At 36.3% G+C, this 27,757-nt stretch overlaps 1 protein-coding gene across 2 annotated transcripts in view; it reads right to left on the bottom strand.

Moving 5' to 3' along the window:
* Nucleotides 1-8,983: 8,983 nt before the first annotated feature.
* LOC114685603 (vomeronasal type-2 receptor 116-like) overlaps nt 8,984-27,757 on the bottom strand; it is a 30,419-nt gene continuing 11,645 nt past the window's right edge. Inside the window, exons 2-6 of one of the 2 annotated variants that reach the window (XM_037204408.1) lie at nt 23,609-23,900; nt 22,534-23,331; nt 20,980-21,207; nt 13,250-13,373; nt 8,984-9,735 (exon numbers count right to left, since the gene is read on the bottom strand). In XM_037204408.1, the coding sequence (XP_037060303.1) occupies nt 8,984-9,735; nt 13,250-13,373; nt 20,980-21,207; nt 22,534-23,331; nt 23,609-23,900 (2,194 nt within the window). Of the gene's footprint in view, nt 9,886-13,249; nt 13,374-20,979; nt 21,208-22,533; nt 23,332-23,608; nt 23,901-27,757 lie in introns of both variants that reach the window. The other variant, XM_028860243.1, reaches the window with a different exon arrangement.

Consider the following 27,757-nt stretch of genomic DNA (forward strand, 5'->3'; position numbering starts at 1 on the left):
ATCAGTCCAAATCATTTAACATTCTGGATCCTCATGTTCCAAAACTATCAAGACCATCAAAGAACCATAGTTCATTTAGAAATTAAATGTTGATTTTTTTAAATATTCAAAGAGCTCAGAAAGAACACCTGACCTGTATGCCTCATTTCATACACTCTATAAGAATTATCACTCCTCTCCCGAACCAATCATTATTCATGAGAAGATAAGTTGAATATTTCTTTTCTAAACTAAGATCCTCCTCCATAATTCCCAATCCTCACATGTGTTGACCTATTTTTTCTTATTTATCTGTGGTTTCCAATGTTGATTTTGCTCGTTTTATAATATATTATTGGCTACAGGGAAGTCTTATTGAGTATTTTAAAGCAAATAGAACCTGAGAAGTGACCCTGTGTTTTATGTATAAATTCTTGTCATACAATTTTTCTGCTCATCTACTTCATTTGCATTCTGGGACCTGCACTGCCACTTTGATAATGTTCTACTGAGTATGGGATGAAGAGCCTCTATCAATGGTTATGGACTGCAGAGAATGTAGGACAAATGTAGGACAAGTCTTTGTTGCGGCTGGTGATATGTCCTATTTAGTATTTGAGATGAGGCAAACAGGACTACACGTATCTTCTCAATTGTGTACATTTAATAATAAACATTTAAAAGTTCATGACCCCTTGTTTTGTGATGAGTTAGGTACAAAATTCTTAGCCCCTTAAACAAATTAACAATTTAAAACTGTCCATAAAAACATTCTTCTAAATAAAAATACTTTAAATCTTGGAAGCACATCATGCTTCTCTGCAATTATGCAATGATCCAGAACAATTACAGTATGGTTTCCTCCAATTACCATGGTGATGATAATAACTTATGGGTACTATTGCTCAATACAAATATTCTGTTACCACTCGTTCTTAAAGTCTCTTGTGTTGTCTTTCTCATGCTGTTTATCAGTATTTACTTCACCCATGAGCACATTGACAGGGTCTGGAACTCAATAAGTTGAAAATGAGGGAAGGAAGAAGGTGCTCTATGCTTCCGTAGGTGATGGAATGAAGATGTAGAGATATTTTATTGGTAAATATGTATACAGTTTTCTACTTTCAGTGGGAAGGTTACTGCTTCTTATGAAAAGGATTTGCAAGTTGCTGTCCCTAATACCAGAGAAGGATACAACTAATGCTGTGTTTATTTATTTTTTATCCTTTGCAGTTCTCAAATATTAATATTATATTCATAGAATTTCTACCACTTTCATCCTCCTGCTTAAACCCATATAAACCCAATCACACTCCAAGTCATAAGTTCCTTTTGTAATTTTATATGTATATATAGCTGTAAACATATACAGATACATATGTCTTACTTATTCCATTTAGAGTTGCTTCTATTTCAATGTATTTGGATTAGCGAATTTGAATTAGAAAATATGTCAGAGATCTGGTCCTAGTAAAGAAAACATCTTTATATCTCATAGAGACAACATTCCTAAAAGAGACAAAGACCTCAGGAAACACTGAATGCATGTGATCTTGATTTTAAAATGCACTCAGCAAAACTATGGTTTTTGAATATGTCTTCTGTGAATTCACCAATATAAATCATTTCATCATAACCACCAAAATGTACTACCAAATTCATGTTTCCAGGAAACATGACCAATGATCTATCTCATCAATAACCTTAAGTAGACATAAAAAGATTCTTTGGTTTTGTTCCACATAGAGATAATAAACATTATGAAAAGGAATCATTGCTATTACAACAGTTTCCTTCAATTACATCCTCAACATCAAAATGCAGATATTGTGACGTTTCAACACACTTAACTGAAATATCTTGAAAATATTAATGCTGAATCGACACTAATCATACTTTATTTTCTTCATGAGTTGTGGATCAGTGTGTGAAGTATCCAGAGGACCAGTATGTCAGCACAGAGCAGAACCAAAGCAATCATAAAGCTGTGATCATGATGAACTATGAAGACCACCTGGGGATGGATCTTGCCTTAATGGACTTGTGGTTTCTATGCATTCACAACTCTGGTTCTTGGGGTCTTTGTCAAGCACCATGATACTCCCAATGTGAAGGTCAACAACCAGAAACTCAGTTACATCTTGCTTATCTCACTCATCTTTTGTTTCCTGTGCCCCTTGCTCTTCATTAACCATCCTAACTCAGCTACTGTACTCTGCAGAAATTTGGAGCTGTATTCACTGTGGCTGTTTCCACTGTGTTGGCCAAAATAGTGACTGTGCTGATGGCTTTAATAATCATAGCCTCTGGAATAAGGATAAGGTACTTCCTGGTTTCAGGGGCACCTAACTACATCATTGCCATATGTACTCTGTTCCAAGCTATTTTCTGTGCAGCCTGGCAAGGATCTTATCCTCCCTCTGTTGATATCAATACACATCTGATTATGGCTACATCATCATTGTGTGCATCAAGTGCTCAGTCACTGGCTTATACTGTGTCCTTGGATACATGGCCTGCCTGGATCTGGGGAGATTCACTGTGGATTTCTTGACCAGGAATCTGCCTAACACATTCACTGAAGGCAAGTTCTTGACATTCAGCATGCTTTTGTTCTGCAGTGTTTGGGTCAGTTTTCTCCCTGTGTACCATAGTACCAAGGGCAAGGTCATTGTGGCTTTAGAGATTTTCTCCTTCTTGGATTCCATTGAAGGCCTGCTGGGTGCATCTTTATCCCCAAGTGCTGCACAAATTTGTTATGAATAGACAGACATTGTTTTCAAAAGATCAGAGAGAAATCATCTTCCTGAACTCATATTTAATGAATTCTCACTGGCAAATATATAGTTGGTTCATAGCCAAAATATACTGGATTACATTGCAAGTCCTATCTCTTATAAAATGACTCACTATTTTCTCTATTGATGTTGCCTAGCAATAGCATGTCTAGTATTGTTTCCTACATTGTCTCTTATAACCTACTCAGCCATACATTCCCTAAGACCTAGCCATTGGGCAATAGTGCAGGGTGGAATACTCTTCTCTGTTCTAAAATGCAGAAGTGCTCAAAGTAAATTCAAACTTATTTTAATATCTGAATAAATGCTCTACTTTGATGCACTTGAGGGATGAGAGAAAAAGACAGGATATTTGTGAAAGAGTGAACATTTTTGTCGATGGGAGTAAAGCAATATATGCTGTGGGAGGGTCTGTATGTTAAATGAGTTGCTCTGATTGGTTAATAAATAAAACACTGATTGGCCAAGCCAGGCAGGAAGTATAGGTAGGACAAACAGAGTTGAGGATTCTGGGAAGTGGAAGGCTGACCCAGAGAGACACTGCCAGCTGCCGTATGACAAGCAACATGTGAAGATGCTGGTGAGCCACTAGCCACATGGTAAGGTATAGATTAATAAAAACGCATTAATTTAAGATAGAAGAACTAGATAGGAAGAAGCCTGCCATGACCATACATTTTGTAAGCATTATGTCTTTGTGTGTTTATTTGGTTGGGTCTGAGTAGCTGCGGGACTTGTGGGTGAGAGAGATTTTTTCTGACCGTGGACTAGGCAGGACCAGAAAAACTCTAGCTACATATACGCCTCCTTTCAAGAGGATAGGAAGGGAATTCTGATGGTTCCTAGGAGTTAGAACAGAAGAACTTAGAAGACAGTTGTGTGTTTTCATAAACAGGTATAAAGAACATTATAGAATCTAAATTGATGTGTCTGTAGTTAATATCACATATTCTTTTGCAGAGGTCCTCATATTTATCCCCAACAGCATGCTCTTCACAACCACTTGTATCAATAACTTGAAAGGATCAGATGGCTTCTTTGGGACTTCAGGATTACATGAACTCACATGTGCACAGAAGCACACACACACACACACACACACACACACACACAAAACTCAAGTTACCTAAGGTTTTTTAAATATAGAAAAATATTACAAATCCTCTGTGCTGAGATTCCACTTTTCAATAGTGTCTTAAGATGTCAGCATTAGAAATAATCTACAGAGGAAGCATGAGATATTAGAAGTGATGACCAGAGCTCTCTTCATGCATATGACATAAGAAAACTTCAAATTTAAGTGTACCAAATAAGACACAATTATGGAATTGATATAGGAAGAACAACTTAGCAAATTGATCTCTTTTAGTATGTATAAATGTTAGATGAACCTGACCATCAAAACTCTCTGAATTTCTCAAATTTCTATTTAAGGATATCATGAGTCTTAATACAAATATTTTATAATAGGAACTTACCAAAGACTACAAAAGATTTATTTTTGTGGTATAAATATCCCTGGTCACAGTTTCTAATGGCTAGTTTTCTCGTCTAAAAAATCTTTTACTTTTATTTTCTGTATAAAGTTGTTTTCTAATAAGCATGCAGTAACCAGAGTGACAAGAATACAGCTTTGAATCCTAAGAACTGACTTTATGATTATTATTAGCTGTCAATTAGATTGCTGTTGATGAATTTCTAAATGATCTTATTAAAGAAAAAATACAGAGCCAGAATTTGGGGTTAAAGCCAGAGAGAGATCAGAGGAATGGCACAAGCCAACAACCAACCTCACCTCGCCAACTTTGCAGCTTCCAAAGAGAGCTTCTTCCTGTCTACTCATGCCTATATACCTTTCTGTTCTGTTCTCTCATTGGCTCTCTCAGTCCAGCTATATTACTTCCTCTTCCTGCCCACCTCTGTAACTTCCTGCCTGTCTATACACAGTTCTAGAACTCTATGGTTGGTCTGGGATTGAAGGTGTGTGTCACAATGCTTGGCTCTGTTCTCTAGAGTGTCCTTGAACTCATAGGCATCCAGACAGATCCCTTCCTCCCAAGTGATAGTATTAAAGGTATGTGCTACCATTGCCTGATTTCTGTGTTTACTTATAATGGCTGGCTTTTTCCTCTGCTCTCCAGGCAAGCTTTATTTATTAAAGCACGAATAAAATGTTAGGATGTATCAGCACAAAATATCACCATATTTCCCCTTTTTTTGTCTAATAAAAGATAAAAAAGTTATAACTAAGAAAAATTTATACAATAAGTACAATAACTATATACATATATACAAGCAATAAATACATCAACAATATCTAGTCCAGTTGCATTTGAAAAATTCAGAAAAAATATTCCATTATCTATCTTAACTTGGTAACTCCAAAAATACCTAATTCACTTTATATCTTATCTTGAATTACTAATAGAAAACTTATGATGACTTTCAAAACTATACATTTTACAAGTTCTTAGTGAATTTCTTTTCTGAAATTTTTAGTAAGGAAAACTGAAACTACAACTCTATAATCTTCAACTCCCTTAGAGACCTGAGAAGGAAATAATATTACCTAGTAAAACAGGAAGTGCAAACAAGTGACTTCCAAAAAATGAGAGTTTAATAAATGGCTTTAATATGAAAGGTCATAAATTATATAATCATCTCAACATGTGAAGAAAACTTCTCAAAATCTTCAGTATCACTAAAATACTCAGCATAGAAGAAAAATATTAGGACAACATGAAGGAACATATGACAAATGTATGTCAAGAATTTAAAAAAAACTAGAATAACTGATAGTCTTTCCTATGAAACAACAAAGGATGAAAATACACACTCCCCTGGAATAAGAGTAGGCCTCTTTGTATTCTTCTACATTAACAAGTCAGTAGGAAAGAAAGGGAGTTACATCATCTCTATGTGCTAATGATTTTGTACATGTACATGAGGCCTTAAATATTTGCTGTGAAAAGTCTTCCATCTGATGATTACTCTCTGGAAAGTAACAGATTGCAAAATCACTGCACAAAATTAATTGCTCTTTATATAAAAGAAAGAATCATACTGAGGAATGTATCGAGGAAGAAACTCCATTGCAGTAACCTCTAAAACATGAAATACCTGGGAATAACCCTCACTTAGGTTGTTAAGTATCATCATGTTGAACATCCTATAACACCAAGGAAAGAAACTGACCGACACTGAAAGATGGAATCTATCTCACATGCTCCTGGATTGATAATTAATATTGTGCGAATAATACTTACCTATATAATGAACAATATGCTGATATTCTGCACAATGTTCATCAAAATTCCATCATTATATAAAGAGAAATGGGACTATGAAAAACTATGCTAAAATTCAAATAGAGAAACAGACTCTAGATGGACCAAGCAATGGACAACAAAAAGAAACAAGCTGGAGGTATCATCATGTTTATGTCCCATTACACTCTATTGATGTAGTCACAGAGGATCATCACACTGACACCACTGAGTACAAATGCTTCAATGGGGTAGAAAACCCATAATTAGATTGCACAGCTTTAGCTACCTTAGCATTGACATGGGTTTAAAAACACCAATGGAAAAGAGGAAACAGCTTAACAAGTACCTTGGGGGTCCTGGGAATAAAAGGATTAGTATATCTAGAATATAAATGAATGTAAAATCTGAACAAGAAAAATGTTAGCTCAATTTGAAAATGTACAGAACTAAGAGTTCTGAGAAGGTGAAACACACATGGCCGAACAATACTTAAGAATGTTCAACATCTTTAGCAACCATGAAAATGCAAATTAAAACTACTTTGAAGATCAAATGAGGAGAGAGCTGGCAGGAAGGAAAGTAAGAAAAGATGGCTAAAATTAAAGGCCACTTGAGGAGTATTGTGTAAACCTAACATAGTAGAAGCTTTCTAAGTTATACACATGCCTAAAGGGGATCTAAGTAAATTCACTAAATAATATGGGAGATAGAGACCAAACTGTCCATTTCATCACAAAATGAAGGTGGGTCACATCTAATTAAATTGTTGCCTAAAGGGATCCCATGGGAGTCACCAAACAACCCAGGCTGTGGCCAGGATTGCAGGTTGTCCTCCACAGACTGGTGGCAAGGAGCAATTAATAAGACCTTAACAGCTTCACCTTCACAAAGGTTAAACATGCAGAAGTTGATCTGGTGCCTTCATTGAGATTTCACCCAGTATTCTGGTGTCTTTGGTACTGTAATGTACTCTGGCAATTAACAAATCAGAACTGTAAATGCCAACACATTCAAAAACCCTTTGATCTAGATGATGTCCTATCTGCAAGATAGCTAGGGAAATGGTTATACAAATTTGTAAGAGTAAGCAACCAGTATCTGAATTGACTGCATAAATGCTCAACTTGGGTGAAAAAAATTCAGAGACTAGATATCCCAGGTACCTACAGTAAAAACAAATGCTGCAGTTCTTTAAAAAGCAATAAAATATCTTGTAATTGCATTGTATTATACTCTTATATCAAGGCCTTGTTCAATCATCATCAGATAATCTTGATTCTGCAACAGACATGGATAAATACAGGAATCAACAGCCAGATATTCTAGTGAGAAAAAGAAAACTAACTTTAAAAGGGTTGTCTCCTTCACATATCTCCTTACAAGGCACAGAGAAGAACATGGATGCATATATAGAAAGAGTACAAAATCCAGAGGACATTCAGGACACCAAAGAAGAAAGACCTTCTAAATAAACAGCATTGATATGCAAAAGAAATCACAGGACATGAGAATGTAGGAACAGTAATTACATGGATGTTTTCCCATTTGGGGTCCAATACCTGAAAGTAGAATGAACACAAGCCTCCTTCTTAATTCAGAACCAATCTTGAGTTGATAACCACCAGATTATGGGAATTTACTTTCCTCCAAAGGAGTATCAATAAGAAATTAAACTACTTTTAATTGTACACTGCATGCCCAGAAATAGATGAAAACAGAAAATTCAGTCAGTCTCACTTTTGGAAGTCCTTGTCTCATAATATTGTGTCAGAGTTCCCCTCTTTTCTCTACTTTTTAGCAGATACACACACACACACACACACACACACACACACACACACACACACACATATATATATATATATATATATATATATATATATATATATATATGATTTTTACAGAAATCCTGAATATGCAAACACATGGGTCAGATTTCCATGCTTTCTCTTGGGCATTTTTTCTTCTGTTTGCCCATTTTGACTAATTCTAATGTGTTAGATAATCTTTATCTTAGTATATTTTTATTATTATCCCATAGAAACCTGACTGTTTTCGAATGAGTGATAGAAATGGGGTGGATTCAAATAGGAAGGGATGTGGGGAGGAGCAGAGGGAGGTGGAAACATAATCAGGGGTCACTATGTGAAAGAAAATCTATTTTCAATGAATGAGAAAATAAAGAAAACAAGTGTTGCACTATAGTGCTATGTAAAATTCAACTTAAAACATTCATTTAATTTCAATTTTGTGTCTTTGCTTTTTTAGTGTGTTATCATGATCACATCTGTATGTAGGTGATTTTAGAAGACAGAAGAGGGTATCAGATCCATCAGAGCTGTTGTGAATAGGAGGCTGTGGACTGTAAGATGTGTGGATAAGTTATTAAACCTACCTCCTCTGAGAAAGCCACACATGATTGTAAATGCTGAGATATGTCTCCATATTTGCCAATATTCTTTCTATCTATTTAACACAACATCTTTCTGTCTTGTAAGTTTTATGCTTCTAACTTCCAGGATGCAACAGGATTCTCTTGTCTTCTTCTTCAAGGGGAAAACTTGTTTCATCATCTGAAAACAATCATTCACACTACAAAAATTTTCTCTTGTTTTCTTTTACATTCAAAGTCACACATTCACTCAGATATCAAAATAATTGCTCAGAGTTTATTTCAAGTATATTTTTGAACTAGAGAAAGAGAAGAACATATCCCCTATGTGCTAATATCCAAGAACCAGGTCTTGTATAATAAGAGGCTGAGTGGAAAATTGTAGGCCAGTGTGTACAGAAAAGTAGTACACATGGTACTTCTTGACATCATTTTTAGAAGACACAATGAGAATCACTAGCTAATGCATACATCGTGCATTGTATCAGAGTAGGTGGTTCTGTGTCAACACTACAGTTATCAGTAACAATTTATAAAATGGGTGTTCAGGAAGATGTTTTCTCCCTTATCTTTTCAAGAGAATTTCTCTCTGGTTTAAACAAAATTATGTAGCACTTGGGAATAAAGATACACCCCAGCAGGCCTGCACTGGAGACCAAGATGGAAAAAACCTCCACAACAACCATGACCTTGCCCTTGGTGCTATGGAAGACAGGAAGAAAGGTGACCCAGACACTGCAAAACAACAGCATGCTGAAGGTCAGCAACTTTGCTTCATTGAATTTGTCAGGGAGATTCCTGGCCAAGAAAGCCACAATGAAGCTCCCAAAGGCAAGGGAGCCATGGTATCCCAAGACAAAGTAGAATGCAGTAACTGAGCCCTTGTTGCACACAATGATGACTTGGCCATGCACAGAGTATGCATCAGTGTCAATAGAGGGAGGAGAAACTTGCAGCCAAATTGCACAGAGAATAATTTGGATAAGGGTACAAATGACTATGATGTAGTTGGATGCCCCTGAGACCAGAAAGTATCTCATTCTTCCAGGGGCTGTGAATATGAAGGCCAGCAGGACAGTCACTGTTTTGGCCAACACAGTGGAAACAGCCACAGTGAATACAAATCCAAATGTGATTTGCTGCAGGACACAGGAAGCTGAGTTGGGTTGGCCAATGAAGAGCAAGGCGCACAAGAAACAAAACATGAGTGAGATGAGCAATATGTAACTAAGATTCCGGTTATTGGCCTTCACAAGGGGAGTGTCATGGTGCTTGACAAAGATCCCAAAAATCAGAACTGTGAATACAAAGAACCACAATGCCATAAAGGCAAGAGCCATCCCCAAGGGATCTTCGTAGTTCAGAAAGATCACTGCTTTGGGAATGCACTGGTCCTGCTCTCTGTTGGCATACTGGTCCTCTGGACACCTCACACATTTATCCACATCTGACGGAGAGAGAAATGTATGATTAGTGAATGACAGGACATTTCAATTAAGTGTGTTGAAGAGGCATTGCAAGATCTGCATTTGTTTCTGAGGATGTAGTTGATGGACATTGCTGCATAGTAGTGCTTCCATTTCAAAATACTCATTCATTGTCTATATGAGGAATGAAGTCAAAAAATCCTTATGTTTTCTATTTAACTGTATTGATATTGCCATTCACTATATTATTAGAAATCACAGGTATTTTAAGTACATTCTGAATACTATGATGAAAGGACTCAAACTCCTGAATTGACGGAGGAAAAAAATCATTAACCATTATTTTGCACAGTTTATTTTACAGTATCAGATCCCATGGTTGTAGTGCATCCTGATGTCTTTCTGTCTGTTTTATGACCACTGTTCCTGTAATTGATGGAGACTGTTTTCTATTTGGATAAGTCCTGTCATGTGCTGCCTACTTTCAAGTGACCAGCCCAAATCAATTGACATAGAAGAAATACTAAATGGAATCAGTAGGGACCCTTGGAGTCTGTACATTACTTGTCCAGATCAAGTTCTCGACACAAAGTATATTTATTTGCACCATAGGACTATGGCCAGTAGAGTAAAGCAACAAGAGAGATGGAGAAAGGGTTTTAGGACAGGGAGGACAAAATCTGTCTCTGCGTAGAGGGGACAGAGATGTGGCCTTTAGAAAAATTGCAGTTTATAAAGTTAAAAGGGGAACCCCATGTTAGGATGAAGAGCTTAATTGCGTTTGGACATATTATTTAGAGGAGTTACAAGGGAATCTTTGCTAATTGGATTTCAATACTTTGGTAGCTAGACCTTGATAGTTAGCCTCAGTAGGAGAAGTGCCCAAATAAGGGAATAGACCCTGGTGGCACTCTTTAGGAATGTAGCCCCAGTTAGGGTTTCTATTGCTATAAAGAGAACAATAACCACAGCAGTTCCTATGAAAGAAAACATTTAAATGAGTGACTTATATTCCAGAGGTTCAGTCCATTATCATAGTGGTGGGCCATGTTGCTATTCAGGCAGACATGGTGCTGGAGAAGAAGTTGAGCATTTTCCATCTTTTGATCCATTGGTAACATAAAGAAAGTAGTCTCATTGTGTGTGGCTTAAGCATTTAAGGGGCCTGGAAGTCTGCATCTACAATGAACGCACTTCCTCCAATAAGACTACACCTCTCCAACAAAACTATATCCTCTGATGGGACCAATTTCATTCAAACTATCACAGGAATCTAATGGATTTTAGCAAGGTAAAGGAAATGGGGGAGAAGGGCAGGACTTGTTGTAGCCATATTTGCCATAATCAGCCTCACTAGAGTCCCTTCAGGATCAGTAACTTGTGTGTGTGTGTGTGTGTGTGTGTGTGTGTGTGTGTGTGTGTGTATGTGTGTGTGTGTATTTATGTATATGTGTGTCTACATGTAAAAATAACAACAGAGCTCATATATGAGAGTGGTTGTGTTTATATGAGGAAAATAGGAGGATGAGAATTAGAAAAGAATATTACATAAATATAATTTTTATGTTTTAAAATGCAAAAATTAAATAAATCAAATAAAAATGTCCTCAGTTCTATCCCATTCTGGCATTAGGAATGCTTTATCCCTGAGTCTTGTTCATAAGATGCAATAACCCTACCCTGAAGGTAGAAACCTCTGTACATACTTATCATTTAAATGAGCTACCTCTTGATTCCATCATCTTTGGGAATAGACAACCACTTTCCTACTTGACTAATTTCTATCTATGTGAGTGTCAGATTATTTTAGTGTACTCAAGTGTGAGTTAGATATTGATACAATACCATGAGCACGATAAATTAAAGAAAATTCAAGCAAGAGTGATAGCACAGAAGATTTGTTGTGAGAAATAGTACCCCATCCAAAAATTGTAATCTCCACCAAGGAAAGTTAATGAAATGAGGCTATAATTGCTTCAATTCATTGGATAATTGATGATGTGCTTCTAGATTTCAAGTCTTTTTTTCTAGAACAATGCATATATGGACCCGTGTATTTGTTTAGTGGAATGAAATATGGTCTCAGTTGTGAGGAAAAATGCACTGGTCTTTCAGAAGAACTGTATTCAGTTCCAAGAACGCATCTTGGGTGTCTCAAACTGGATATAATTCTAACTACAGGGGCCTTGGTTGCTTTTCATGTTCACCTGAAATTGTGTACACATAACCACATACATAACCATAATTAAAGAAATGATAAAAAATATTTTTGGTTAATTGTTGCTGTATTTATTGTTGTAATACCCTTTACTCTTATATGATTTTGAATTTAAACAAATTTCATTACAGTTTGTATAATTAAATTGGAGTATGTTGTATTGTGAGTGCATAGAGATCAGAACATGACCTCTAGGGGTTGGAAACCTCTTCCTACTATATGGGTCCTAGGGATGAATTCCTCAGCAGATTTAGTAGCAAGGGATTTGATTTCTGAATCATCTTAATGGCCATAAATGTCCTTTAATGTCTTTCATTATAAAAGATGATAGGCAATATGAGAGAAAGCCTATGTGTCTGCCATTTTTCTGTAACCAACTCTAAACAAATAATCATTTAACTAACATGGGCTGTGTAGGTGACAACACCATTTGAATAACTGTGGCTAGTTGCTTTCATACAAAATCATTTTAATCTCCTACTTTTTGACATTATTAACTGTGTGCTATAGATAAACAAATTGACTATAGGACTCAATACTTTTACATTATGTGGTAACAATTATCCACAATTCCCTAGATTTCAAATCACACTGAACCTAGACAATAGGGCTCTCTGGATTTGCTTGAAATCTTCTTTATCAGACTTGACAGTTTCTTATAATACTATAAGAGACTATTTCCCCTCATCATTAATCTTACAGAGGACTTAGATTGGGTTACTAATACCTACAAAAGTGTTCAATGGATCTGATAAACTAGTCTTTTCTTCATTGATTTACTGCATGTACGTGCTACCTATAAATTTATGTAAAGACTCATACAGACATGAAAATAGAAAAAATATTAAAATTTCATGACTGGAATCTAATCTACATGTATTTCCAAAGAAGATTTTTCACTAGTTAAGACATTGTGCAGAATTCCCTCATTTTATAGTTTGATTATTAAATGTTTCTTACAATGGATTTTCAAAGAGTGAAAGATGTGTGACATGACATAACATTTACTTTAAGTGACATTGTTAATATTAATAGTCCTATAAAAACTAACTTGGGAAAGTGATATGGTTTATTTGTACAGTGCTCTTTTAGAACCTTTGATCATCCCAGTGTGTTTGGGAGAAGATGATCTATGTGAAGGATTTATCTCAGCAGCAAACACTCACTTGTCTCATTAGAAACTTCATTTTCTGGGCAGGGGATGCAATCAAAACAGCAGGCTGCAATTCCCTCCTTCAAGAATTTTCTGAATCCAGGACCACAATCAGCACTGCACACAGAGGGTAGCATCTGAGGAAAATCAGACATATGTTGCTATCAGGACTTTAACCTACTCGTTCCATAAGTATATGGCATTAGCATGTTGAAATATTGATAAGCTTATTTTACATACACCAAATGAGTGACCACATTAAACTTAGTATGTTTTAAAATGCCCAACAAGCAAATGTATGAAAACAATCTGATGTAAAGTTGAGTGGCTTCCCAATCTTAGGAATTTAGGAATAAAAATGGGTTGTTTGCTGTGGGCAAACACCACATAGTACAAACTGATTTTTCTAGTTAATTTTCATCACCTTGACAGAAAGACTATTGAAAAGTTAAAGAAAACCCTAACTAAAATATTACTCTCCAAGAACTACCCTGCTGTCATATTATTTATGCATTTTATTGATGGGTAATTGTGGTAGGAGTGCCCAGTCCACTGAGGGCATTACTGTCTCTATTCAGGGCTATTTGAGAGATCAAGCAGAGCAAACCAATGAGCAGCGTTCCTTCAGAGTTTTGTTGCAGTCTCTAGATTTCTACATTGTCTTCTTTTTATTTTAACCCATGATTCTAATCAACCCTTCCTCCTCAGTTTGCTTATGGCCAGTGTTTAATCACAGGAAGAGTGCAGCAAACTAAGATAAATGAATATCAGAAACATGGGAAATATCTCTTCAAACCTCTGACAGCAAACATGAGCTCCAATAAATAGCACTGCAAAATATGACAAACAAAATGTAAAGAGAATAACAGCTAAGTAGGCAGAGCCTGGTGCATTTATGGTGAAGAAGTGCTGGGTTGGTATGTATGGAGGTTTTAGTTTGAATGTTTCCTAAGGTCAAAGTGCCTTACAAAGGCTGCAAGTATTTGGGGAACTGGAATAAAAGTTAGATAGTTTAAGTTAATTAAAGGATTTCATTCAGTTTATAATACAAAAACTTTGTATAATCAAAACCTGATGATAGTGATCTATATACTGGTTTAGACAACTGCTGATTGTTGCATACTCACTTTGCATCCTTAGTTCAGAATTGAGTTCTGAATCAAAATCACATGGCCTCTATCTTTCTATACAATATGATTACGTAGAAATATTCCTTTTTGTTGTAGTTTTCTTGAAACAGGGACTCACTCACAATGTATTGCTGGTATACCTTAATTACATACGTAGAGTAGGTTAACATAGATGGTACAGAGATCTGCCTCTCCTGCCTCCAGAATGCTGGGTTTAAAGTTGTATGGTACCAGTGGGCATATTTCTTCCTTTATTTCTGTATTTAATGTTTACCATTTCTTCTTGTACTTGCTAAGATTAAGGACAATTTTCAAGAAGATTGGAGAAAATGTATATCCCTCTGCAATTTCTTTTTTAACAAATTATTTATATTATTTACCATCCAAAATTGCCTCTCCCTCCATTCATTCTGTTCCCTCTCCACATCTTCTTTCTGCTACCCTATCTACTCCTCAGAAAGGGTAAGGCCTCCCATGGGAGTCAAAAATGCATGGTAAATCAAGTTGAGGCAAGACAATGTTCTTCCCCCTTGCATTAAGGCTGAGCGATTAATCCCCCCATAGGGTACATGTTACAAATCCATCTCATGTACCAGGGAGAGATCTTGGTCCCACTGCAAGGGCTACAGAGAGACTCAGCTACATAATTATCACCCACATGCAATGCTCTTAGGTAGGTATCATGAACGTCCTCTAGCTGTAGGTTTAGTGTTCCTAAGCTCCTACTACTCGTGTCAGCTTTCTCTACGTGTTGCCCTGTCATTATCTTGACCCCACTTGCTGAATAATCCCTCTACCTCTATTCAAGTGGACTGCCACAGCTTGGCCCTGTGCTTGGCAATGAATCTCTGCATCTGCTTCTATAGTTATTGGATGAAGATTCTATGAAAGAATTAAGGTAGTCAAAAATCTGATTGCAGGAGAAGGCCAGTTCAGGCACCCTTTCTAGGAGGAGCCTTAGCTGAGGTCACTCTTGGGAAATCCTGGGAGTTTCTCTGGCACCAGGTATCCCAGTCATGCCATAATGCCCCACTCTACCAAGATGTCTCGTTTGTTGCTCTCCCCTCCAACCTTCCCCTAAAGGGGACTCTCCCAGCTCCTCATGTCTCTATCCCCCATTCTCTTTCCTCTTCCTTTTACCCCTAGTTTACCCAGGAGATATCATCAATTTCCCCTTCTTAGGGTGATCCATGTGTCCCTCTTAAGTCTTCCTTCTTACCTAGCTTCTCTGGGGCTGTGGAGTATAGCCTGGTTATTATTTGTTTTCCATATAATATCTGCTTATGAATGAGGACTTATCATGTTTATGTATCAGGGTCTGAGTTACATTACTCAGGTTGATTCCCCTCATCTAAAGAATGGATAAAGAAAATGTGGTACATTTACACAATTGAGTATTACTCAGCAGGAAAAACAAAAACCAAAAAAAACATTGACATCGTGATATTTTCAGGCAAATGGATGGAACTCAAAATATCACCCATGTCTAATTTCTGCTCATTTCTTTTGAGGGAGGGTCTCTATATGCAACCCTAGCTCTTTTGGACTCGCTGTGTATGCTAATCTGGCCATAACTGAGAGGGTTTTACTTCAGCCTCTCTCCAATAATTTTGATTAAAATGTGCACCACCATATATGACTGGCCTCGCTGAGAATTTTCATGGAAACTCTTTAAGTTTCTCTTCAATGTTGTCAATATAATTGCCATAGGAAAAAAATTAAAGTGATCAGGCTGGAATAATACAAAAGAAAATCTTTTTAATCAGAATGTCTTCCTTCTATTTTTGCAGGTTCTTCTTTGTTTTAAATATTAAATCTGAATTGGTGCTGGCCTTTGGTAAGAGCCATATCTGCACATATTTGGATAATCATATAGTTCTATGCTTGAGTCTATTTTTGTGTAGCATATACTTAGCAGATAGATCTGCATATGTTGAACCAGCCTGTATCCCTGCAATGAAGTCATGTATGTCATAGGGACTGATCTTTCTGGTGTGCTGTTTAGTTACATTATTCAGTGTTTAGTTGAGAATATTTTCCATTCATGTCTATCCAGGTGTTTAGTCTGACATTTTCTATATTATATTAAATTTCCTCAAAATTATTTCTCTCTGTATTTACAGAAGTGATCTCTCCATGTTTGTAGGTGCAGTTTGTTTTTGGAAGCAAAAATGAATGTTGGTATTTACAAAGCAACCTTGTCTCTTGTGTGTTATGATTAGAGAACGTGAAGTTTAACATTGAATTGTTATTGAGAATTGTTTTTCAACTTTTATACATTTGGTTAATGCAATACTTGATACAGTTTGATAACAGTTTTTTTTTGTCCAGTGTTCTCATGCTGTCTTTGTCTTCTAGGACAACTTGTATTTATCCTGATTTTCAGTGTGTAGTAGTTCTTCATGTATCTTCCATAGAAATGTTAGAGTGGTTATGAATTCTTATAAATTACATACATCCCTGTACATGGTATGTCTCTGTATTAGATAGGGTTCTTTAGAGTAACATAAATTATAAAATGAATCTGATTCTGTCTCTCTATAATCTGTTAGGATATCTTTTAGGAAGTGGTCTTACTAATCTAACAATTGCTAGGTATAAATAGTAAGTCCAGGAAAGTAGAAACTTCTCATTCCTTGATATTGAATATCTCAGTTGATCCTTATTAAACACTTAGTTCCCATAGATATAGCTTCAAATGCCAGTGAAGAAATAGAATCACTAACAAGGTTAGAGCAAGCACACTAATAACACAAGTTTCAATTTTCTGTATCCTTATATAGGCATCCAGCAGAGGGGATAGCCCAGATTAGAGGTCAATTTTCAAGATCAAATGTTTTAATTTAAAGTTGTGTCTTCCCAACTTAAGATCCAGATAAAATATGTGTCTTTTCCCAGCTTAAAAGTTGTCAATTAAAGGCATGGCTTCCTTTTCTTTCTTTCCTTCTTCTTTTTTTTGTTGATTTATTTCACAGACATGGTTGCTCTTTGTAGCCCTGGCTGTCCTAGAACCTGATTTGAGAAATAGCTTGGCCTCAAACTCAAAGAATCACCTTCCTCTGCCTGCAGAGTGCTGGGATTAAGGCATGTACCACCATCACTCGATATAAGGCATGTCTTCCTATCTTAAAGATCTGGATAACAAGTATATTTTCCTACTTAAAATTAAGGAAAAAAAACCTCTCAAGTATGCCTTCCATTTTTGAGTTTCAATAAATTCCAGATGTAGCCAAGTTTATACCCATGAAGAGCCTCCATTGATTAAAAAGGATAACGTTGTTGAGCATAGTAGCTGGGTTTGGCAGCTGTATCTCTAACTACTTAAATCACATCATTGATGCTCTCCCCCTTTAATAGAGTTCATGGCAGAATCTGCTGTTATCTGGAAGGGACCTTTCGAAGAAATGTGTTTCTCTCTCTGTAGCCTTCAGTTTCCTTTGTTTAATTTCGTAATTCAAATTTTATGTAAAATATGTCATGGGAAGATTTTCTTTTTCTGATATGTCTTTAGAATTTAAATACCTCCTGTCTCTAGATGTCCACACCTCTCCCTATATTTTGTAAATTCCCATTGTATTTTACTGGATATACGGTTGATGTCTTGGTAAGTCCTTTTCTTCTCTTCTGCTCATTGTTTGTAAATTTGATCCTTCATTTTTTTAAATTTTTTAAATTTATTCATTAAATTTAGTTTTACATATCAGCCACAGATTCCCTTGTTCTCCCCCTCCCACCCCACCCCCGCCTTTCCCCAGGCCACACCCATTCCCATCTCCTCTAGGGCAAAGACTCCCCTGAGGATTGAGTTCAGCCTTGTAGATTCAGTCCAGGCAGGTTCAGTCCCCTCCTCCCAGGCTGAGGCAATAGTCTCTGTATAAGCCCCAGTTTCCAAATTGCCAGTTCATGAACTAAGGATAGGAACTGGTCCCACTGTCTGGCTGCCTCCCAAGCAGATCAAGCTAATCAACTGTCTTATTTATCCAGAGGGCCTGATCCAGTTGGGTGCTCCTCAGCTATTGGTTCATAGTTCATGTGTTTCTTTTTGTTTGTATATTTGTCCCTGTGCTTTTTCCAAACTTGGTATCAACAATTCTCACTCATACAAACCCTTGTCTTTCTCGCCAAGTGGACTCCTGGAGCTCCTCCTGGGGCCTGGCCGTGGATCCCTGCATCCAGTTCCCTCAGTCATTTGATGGTGTTTCTAGCATGACAATTAGGACGTTTGGCCAGGTGGCCTTCAAATACTTCAGAGATCTATTCAGAGGGCCTGATCCAGTTGGGGGCCCCTCAGTCTTTGGTTCATAGTTCATGTGTTTCCATTCGTTTGGCTCTTTGTCCCTGTGATTTATCCAACCTTGGTTTCAGCAATTCTCACTCATATAAACCCTCCTCTTTCTCACTAATTAGACTCCCAGCTCTCCACCCGGGGCCTAGCCGTGAATGTCTGCATCCAGATTCCTCAGAACTTGGATGGGGTTTCTGGCACAACTATTAGGGTGTTTGGCCATCCCATCACCAGAGTAGGTCAGTCCCGGTTGTCTCTCAACCATTGCCAACAGTCTTTAGTGGGGGTATCTTTGTGGATTTCTGTGGGCCTCTTTAGCACTTTGTTTCTTCCTTTTCTCATGTGGTCTTCATTTACCATGGTCTCCTATTCCTTGTTCTCCCTCTCTTTTCTTGATCCAGCTAGGATCTCCCGTGACTGCTACTCACATCACCAGTGGAAAACAGGACCCCAAGAAAGACATGAGGATCGCCCAATGACAGAGAAATGGCTGAGATCTACATGCACAACCTGGACATGAGTGGGAGTAATGAAGGGTGAGAGTCGAGGGAAAGAAATTTGATCCTTTAATCCTATCCTCCTCGTCCCATATATTGTTCACTTGTCCCAACTTTTACCTTTGTCATAGTTTCAGTTTTCTAATTCTTCTGCCTTGTCTTCAAATCTGCCATATTGTCTTCAACTTGAAATAATCTGTTAGTGAGAATTTTTATTGAATTTATTTTCCTTTCATTACATATTTAATTTGAATTGTTTCATTAGTTTATATGTTTTCAAATGTGTTAGTCACATGCTCACTCAGTTCCTCATTGTATGTAAGGTTTTGTGATCTCATTGCATTCTTCTGGAGATGATTTGTGTCCTATTTGATATTCTGGAATACTGTTAAAATAATTCTTTGGATTCTTTCTTTAGTATGTCTTTGAACATACTCACATATAAGCTTATCATTCTGACATTTGGATTTGTATTGATTTGATTTCTTTATATTTTGTTCCCTTTTACTACATAGAAAATTTTATGTCTAGGAGTAGAGCACTGCTTGAATTGTTCCTAAACTTCTGTATGCCTCCAGTGGATGTTTTTGTATTGCTCAAGTGAACTTGGTTAGAAAATACTTGAAATTTCATTGCTGCTCTCTGAATGGATAGAAAGTAAAGTTTTTATACCTTCAGCTCATATGTCCTCTTCCCTGACAATAACTGCCCTTGTTATTTTGAAAAATAATATTTTGTAGATTTTATACTATCTGGTCTCCATGAGATACAACTTTATATCAAGCTTGAAGACTTTTCTGAAGTTAGCTTCTTTAAATTTCAAGCTACTTTATAGTCGGGAAGTTGGAATAGAATACCATAAAACTACCTACATCACGTCATACCTGTATCATACCATAGACTTATAGTAGAATAAATCATTTATAAATTTTCAAAAACCATTTATTTTGTTTATAATACTTCCTCCCCATACACATAAGGAAATTAGACACACCCTTGTTTGGGTGGTCTTTGAAGGAATTAATGGAACCAAGAAACATTCCTCTAGTGAGCAATTTCTTTTACACAGGACATGCTTCAGGACTGGAGAACTGGCTCAGCTGTCTGTAACAATTCCTGATCAAGTAAAAGGCCCAGTTTGATTTTTAGCACCCACTGTGTGGCCCTGCACTGTCTCCACTTCCCAGGGATCCAAGTCTATATGCATCTATAGGCACCAGGCATACCAGTGTTGCAGAGACATATATGCAGACAAGACATCCATTCACATTTAACAGAAAAAAGAAGGAAAAAATAAAGATCAAAGTTATTATCCATAGGGTATATAAATGTGTTATGAAAATATTATCTTCATGTATGGTTAGAGAGGATGATTATCTAGGACACTTTTGGAAGAAAGGTTTAAAGCAAATTATATAATAACAAATAATGGTTTGAATGTGTTCACTTTAATCCAGCTTATATTTACCCTCAATCTTTCATTATCTATGTCAAAGGTTCAGCAGACAAAAGGACAATCACTGTGTAGTAATCAGGATGGCATTGAGAGGATATTGCTCACTTTATTGGAAGTAATATAGTACAGTGGTAACAATCAATTTTCTTTTTATATTAAAAACCAGAAACATATTTTGGAGTGATAAAAATTCACAGAATGTGTGGTATGCATGTCTGAGACCCTCAAAGAATTAATAAAATGTCATATCAAAAACTGAAATTAAAAAATATAAATTTGGAGGCTAGAAAATGCTTCTAAATGTGACAATTTATTTCACTACCTGACAGTTTTACCATGGTATAACAGAAATTATTACAGATAGGTCAGACCAACCTGTCTATTTCCAGTGGACCACTCTATCACATCTTCATATATATGGAGCTGTTCACCAAGTGGGAAATATGGACTATACTCTCCTATCTTCACCTTAAATCCAAATCCATTTGGGAAATTCCAAATCTGGAAAATGTCATACTCTCCCTGCAGGTTTTCTCTCTGGTTCATATTCACTTTTTCTCCAACAGGATTAGTGAAATGAGTCTTCCTCAGAAAGGAGTGCAGCTGAAAGAGAGGCAGCATTCTATATTGTGTGTGCCCTTCCTTGATGTCAGAAAACATATACTGATTTCTTCTTAAAAGCAACATTATTGAGGAAGGTGTCCAGGGGAGAAGTAAAATAAAATTAAGTGGATAAATGAAAGTATCATAACATTCCTAGAGTTAAAGTTCTTTCAGAGGAAATTACCAAAAAGTAACCCAGATATGCATACATGCTAACATACAGATAGAAAATATTGATATGAAAAATGCACATACACACATAATGAAAGAAACACACAGACAAAAAACACTCACATCCATACAGTCTTACATACATCCTACAGCTCTATAAAATTTACACATACTTATATACATATACATGTCAGACACACACATGAAAATACAGTCATAAACAGACAGACACATGAACACAAAGAGACACACAGAAACAGAAACCTGCAAAACACAGAGACTCACACACAAATGCACACTTTTTATAGACAAATACACACAATGAGACATGCACAGATAGAAGCAATCACAGAGAGAGACATTGACATAGACAAATTTATGCTCCCATCCAAAGATAGATTGATAGACAAAGATACAGATAGACACACAGAAACACAGATACACATATGTGCAAGCACATATGCAAATCACACAAATAGTCACATGTAATGAAAAAACACACAGGAAGTTATATACAGAAACATACTCCCATACAGAAAGACACTGACACAAGACAAATTTACGCTCAGTTCCACAGATAAATAGATATGCAGATAGACAGAAACACATATATACACAGCAAAGTAAATATACACACAGAAGCACAGAAACATACACCTACACAGTGGGAACCGTCCATTCACACATGTAAATACTCATGTATGTTCTGAAACGAATTATAGCACTGTTGCCTGTGTAATTACTCTCAGAGTACCAAAGAAGTTCCACGGATCTTACAGTGGGACAGAATATGATCTGTTGAGAACACTTGTAAAAACCATTTGATATACTTATTACCACATATTTGACAACTGATGAACAAGGGCTCTTCTTCTTTTCATGGAGAGGATTAATGAGGAAGGACAGTTACGTTTCCGGTGTAGAGCAGGGGCAATGATATTCAGATGCTCTGTAAGATAATTACTAATATTCCTTGATAATTTGTGTCTTCCACTCTATTGCTTCTGCATTATGATTTATACCAACCTCTAGATTAGCTTTTCAGAAATATGTCTATTTTATTAAACATTTACTAATCCAGTAAATCAGAGCATCTGACAGACTGCAAGGCAATGATATTAATGACAATATTTCATTCAATAGAAGAAACACTACCTTCAAGCAGTTACCATAGTGTTCTTCCCCATCATCCACTTGTTGAAGAAGCATCTCATGGACAGCATGGGCCACAGTGTACACAGCATTATATATATCATAACCGTCATCACTAAAAGCCATGTCGAAAGGCTGTCTCATTAGCCATTGCAAAGAAGCATTGGATGAACAATTCTTCAGTGTCTCACACTTAGAAGCTGAGACCTCACAGTTAAAGTTCATCCATCCCAGCCCTGTGAGGTATTCATCTGAGTATTTGAGAGGGTTCAGTGTCTGGACAAATTTTTTAAAACCAAAAATCTCAGAATGGTGGTGTATAAAAGATAGTGTCCCATGCGATGAGTCAATGGCGAAGTCTCTCTTACTTGTAGTGACATCCCACTGTGAAGTGGTCACCCATATTTTCTTTATATCTAGAGATTCCCACATTCTAAAGCTCACAGCTAGAGTACTGTCTGTGTCACCATAAATGATAACTATATTTGTGGATGATGTCATGATTTGTTTATAATACACTTCTGCTCTTGACATGTATACGTGCATGTTGACTGGGATCATACTCACAAAGGCAAAGCAGACTGTATTTTTTTCCATCTCTCTTCTCAAATGTGATAGAAATTGGGTACCCTGATCATTGTCTAAGATGGCCAGTCCTATCCAGTTCCAACTGAAGTGAAGCATCAAAGAAACCATGGCCAGGGGTAGAGCTGTGTCTTTGGGGGCCATCTGATACAGATAGGGAAATTTCTCATGATCACTCAGGATAGGATGGAAAGGTCCATAGGTAAGCTGGAGGATCTAGGACACAGGGGGATGTATTAGGTAGCATGCACTCCTAAGAACTTATAAACAAACATTCAACAAAGAGTTCTATAAAAATCTCTTACTGTTACTTCTTTCCTCATCTCAATTTCAGAAAAGAAAATGAAGCCCCATCAAGTCTCTGAAAAGTACCCTTGACCACATTGTTTAACATAAGTGTGAGACTAGTATCCTCCTCACACCCTTCTTAGCCTCTGGGAGTGGTACCAACAGAGTCACAATTTCTTGCAAACCCACACCACAAATGTCTCACCTGTTGAGATCTGTAGGGGTCCAGGCTTGTCCCAACCATTGCAGATGTTGCCCAGTCTGGTCCACTCAGCACCACTAAACAAGTAGTCTCTTCATTACAATTATAGTTAAGGTAATAATCTTGATTTTTTTCAGAAAAAGGCATGCGACTGTATAATTTTGGCACAGTCTTACAACCACCTTCAGGGAATTCAAATATGAATGACATATTTGGCAAAAGATCAGGGTTCCTATTGACTTCATCCAGGGAAAAAGCTAAGGCCATTGGAAAGTGTTTGTTTTCCGTTGGTGTTCTGGAAAAGGGTATGGTATTTATTATGGACAGAGATCTACAAATAATCCTTTGTAGTCAATAGAAGGACTATAACAAACTGGATGGTATTCCCAACCACCCCCAAATACTGAAACAAATGTCCTCTGCTGTGAGGTTGGAATGAAATAATAGCTGGAAGTTTATAATAGCTTTTAAATTTCATGAGAGTGCATCTCACATAAATGACATGAGCCATTGGCATCTTCCACAGAGAGTGGTGTCCATTTCTGCTTAGGGAGTGCTTACTTAGCAGATAAAGACAAAGACACAGGCTTTATCCAATCAGCAATCCTGATCATGTCTTCATTTTGGAATTATCAAGCAATACGAAAAATACTTGTGATGTGTAAACCAATGAGACTATGGCATGTTCTTATGATTTTAACATAATTGGCTAAGTCAGTCAAATAGTATTTTATGAGCACACAATAGTTTGCACATTTGGCTATTGTGCTTACAATTTTTTATAATCAGTGGGCAATCTAGTTGACCTATACCTTGATATCCATTTTGTCTTATTTTTTTTATTTTTCTGGTTTATCTAACTCAGGTGTAAAATCTTTATTGTAGAGATTTGTTTTTAAAGAAATGTAACTACCAGAGATGTATTTGTTAAAGATATATGTAACCATTCACCTGTGTGTCTGGACAGGATTAATGCTTACATGGGCCATAAGTGGGGAATGAATTATATGCTTTTGGATGATACTTTGCTCTAGAGCACACTGGCCTGGAGTGTATGGGGATATACCTGCTCCAGATCCTGAGTGCAGAGATTAAGGACATTTACTACCTCCCCAGTTTTGTTCACCATTTTATGTTTTCACAGGCAAGTCATATATTCACACTTTGCATATCTGATCAACATAATTTTTTTCTAGAAAACATCTCATGACTATCTTTCCACTTACACTAACATAAAATTTGCATCCTACTGAAATTTGGATATGCTAGTAAATCTTTATAAAACAGAAGTGTATAAATTGTAAAATGTTTGAAAGAATGTTTATTAGTGTATTTTTTGTAATAAAAATGAGTAATATTCAGTTGGGAGTGAACAATACCAACTTGTGTTTCTGTTTATGTTAAGAATAATAACTTACGTTTCTATTTCAGATTTGTGACAACTTCACTCTGTGTATATAAATCCTATGAGACTTTCAGCTGAATGTGCATATGCCTAAGAGAATTCTGTACCCAGTAATCATATTTGTTAATTTTCATCACTGGTTTAATCATTTGTGAATTGCATATAAACTATTTATTTAAAGTTCTATAAAATCAATGAATATAGTATAGCTAAAAATCACGTGGCCAGATGGTAATGGCACACTGCTCTAAACGGAGCACTCTGGAGGCAGAGGCAAGTGGATCTATGTGAGTTTAAGGCCAGCCTGTTCTATAGCGTGAGTTTCAGGACAGACAGGACTGTTACACAAAGAAACCCTCTCTCAAAAAGGCAAAAAAGAAATCACTCTGTATATAATTATTTGTGGTAATTAATGAAATGAAACATTTAAAATTTTATGAATGAATTAGAAACTGCAATAATGAATCTTTGTTTATATAAAAAAAGAAAATACTTTTAAAGGAACTATTTTCTTTATTTTCTCTTCTTTTAAGGGGTATCAAGGTTGATTCTTTATCTTCTGTATTCTGAATAATGCTGAAATAAAGTTGGGCAGACAAGTATCTATGTGCTGTGCTGACTTATATATGCTGACTCTCAGAAAATTCCATAGATGGTGTGAATGGACCTTAGGGTATTGATACATTTACTGACTGAATTAGATATATGTGCTTACAACATTGAGAACCTTAGTTTCTACTCATACTAAAAACAATGATGGGAATTCCCACAACTCCTACATGCTCATGAATTTATTTCATCTTTTTTAGCTATTCATTCTCAATGTAAAGTTGGACATCTTTACTATGTTTTTCCATTATTACAGCTAAAACATTTGAATGTACTTTCAATTTTTTTATATGATTTAAAAAAGAAAGTGAAAAATACCGGTTATAAAAAGGTCAGCATTACTAATTTTTAGTGTTGGCCACGTACTTGTAAACTGCATTCTTCATGTTGAGGCAAGTCACTTACATACCTATTCTGTTCAGGACTTCTATGATGAAATGGTGTTGGATTTTGTCATCTAATGAGATATCATGTGTTCTTTCTGTTTTTTTTCATTTTGTTTATATGTTTGTACACACCTTAGTAGGTTTCCATACATTGAAGCATCCCTGCATCTCTGGGATGATCATTTGGATGAGATATTGGACTAGGTTTACAAGTGTTTTATTTCTGCATTGATGTTCACCAGGAAAATTGGTCTGCTATTCTCTCTTTATTGGGCTCACCTGTGGTTTGGCAATCAGGGTAACTCTATCTCATAATATGAATTATGTAATATTGATTTTGTTTCTGTCTTGTAAAATAATTTTAAAAGAATTGATGTTAACTCATCTTTGAAAGTCTAGTTCCATTTTCCACTAAAACCCTGTGACTGTGGCCTTCCCCCTCCACTTGGGAGACTTATGAAGACTGCTTGTATTTCACTAGAGTTTATAGGTCTGTTATATTGTATATCTGATAATGAGTTAAGTTTGGTAGGGAGATCTATCGAGAAACCCATCCATTTATTTTAGATTTTCCACTTTGGTGGAGTACAGGTTATGGAAATTTGTTCCTATGATTCTCTAGATCTCCTTGGTGTCTATTGTTTGCACCCCTTTCATTTCACATTTATTTTTTAATCTGAATATACTCTCTGTTTCTTTTAGTTCAAATAGATAAGGATTTGTTTATCTTGCTAAATTTCTCCAATAATAAGATCTTTGATTCATTGATTATTTTTTTCACTTTGATTCTATTTTATTGATTTCAAACATATGTATGATTATATTTTCCTCTCTACTCCTCTAGGGTGAATTTATTCCTTTTTTTGCCAGAGACTTTAAGCATCTTGTAAAGTTGCTAGTGTGTGATCTTAGTATTTTTATGTAGGCAATTAGTGCTACGAACTTTTCTCTTAGTACCACTTTTTTTCTTGAGTCCCACACTTTTGAGTATGCAGTATATTCATTTTCACTGAAGTGTAGGATGTCATAGTTTTTATTTGTCCCTATGTACTTTTCATTCACTAGAGAGTTATTCAGTTTCCATGCATTTTTATGAATTCTGTTGCTGTTGTTTACATCTAGATTTATTTCGTGATGGCTTGATATGATGTACAAAGTTATTTCAAGTTTCCTCTATCTGTTGAGACTTGCTTTGCTTCTGATAATGTAGTTAATTTTGGAGAAAGTACAATGATGCACATAGAATGTATTTTCTTTTGTGTTTTGGTGAAATATTCTGCAAATATCTGTTAGGACTATTTTGTTTATAACATTTGTTAATGCCTGTATTTCTCCTTTAAATTTTGTCTGGATGACCTATCTATTGGTGGGAATTGGCAACTGATCCTCCCACTGTCAATGCTTGTGTTCAATATATGATTTAAATGTATTGGTTTTCCTCTGATGAAATTTGGCAACCTTGTCTTGGGGGCACAGATGTTAAGAATTGAATCAGGCAGCAGTGGGGCAAGGCTTTAATCCCAGTATCTGAGAGACAGAGCCAGGCAGATCTCTATGAGTTCAAGGCCAGCCAGGTCTACTGAGTGAGAACAAGGACAGGCTCCAAAACTACACAGAGAAACCCTGTCTTGAAAAAAAAGAAGAAGAATTGAAATGTCATTTTTCCTTTGATGAGTATGCAATGTCTTTTCTAACACTTTTGAATAGTTTTGGTTTGAAGTCTTTTTTTTGTCAAATATTAAAATGTCTACA

This window comes from Peromyscus leucopus, chromosome 1, assembly GCF_004664715.2.
Source record: "Peromyscus leucopus breed LL Stock chromosome 1, UCI_PerLeu_2.1, whole genome shotgun sequence".
Classification (NCBI taxonomy): Eukaryota; Metazoa; Chordata; class Mammalia; order Rodentia; family Cricetidae; genus Peromyscus; species Peromyscus leucopus.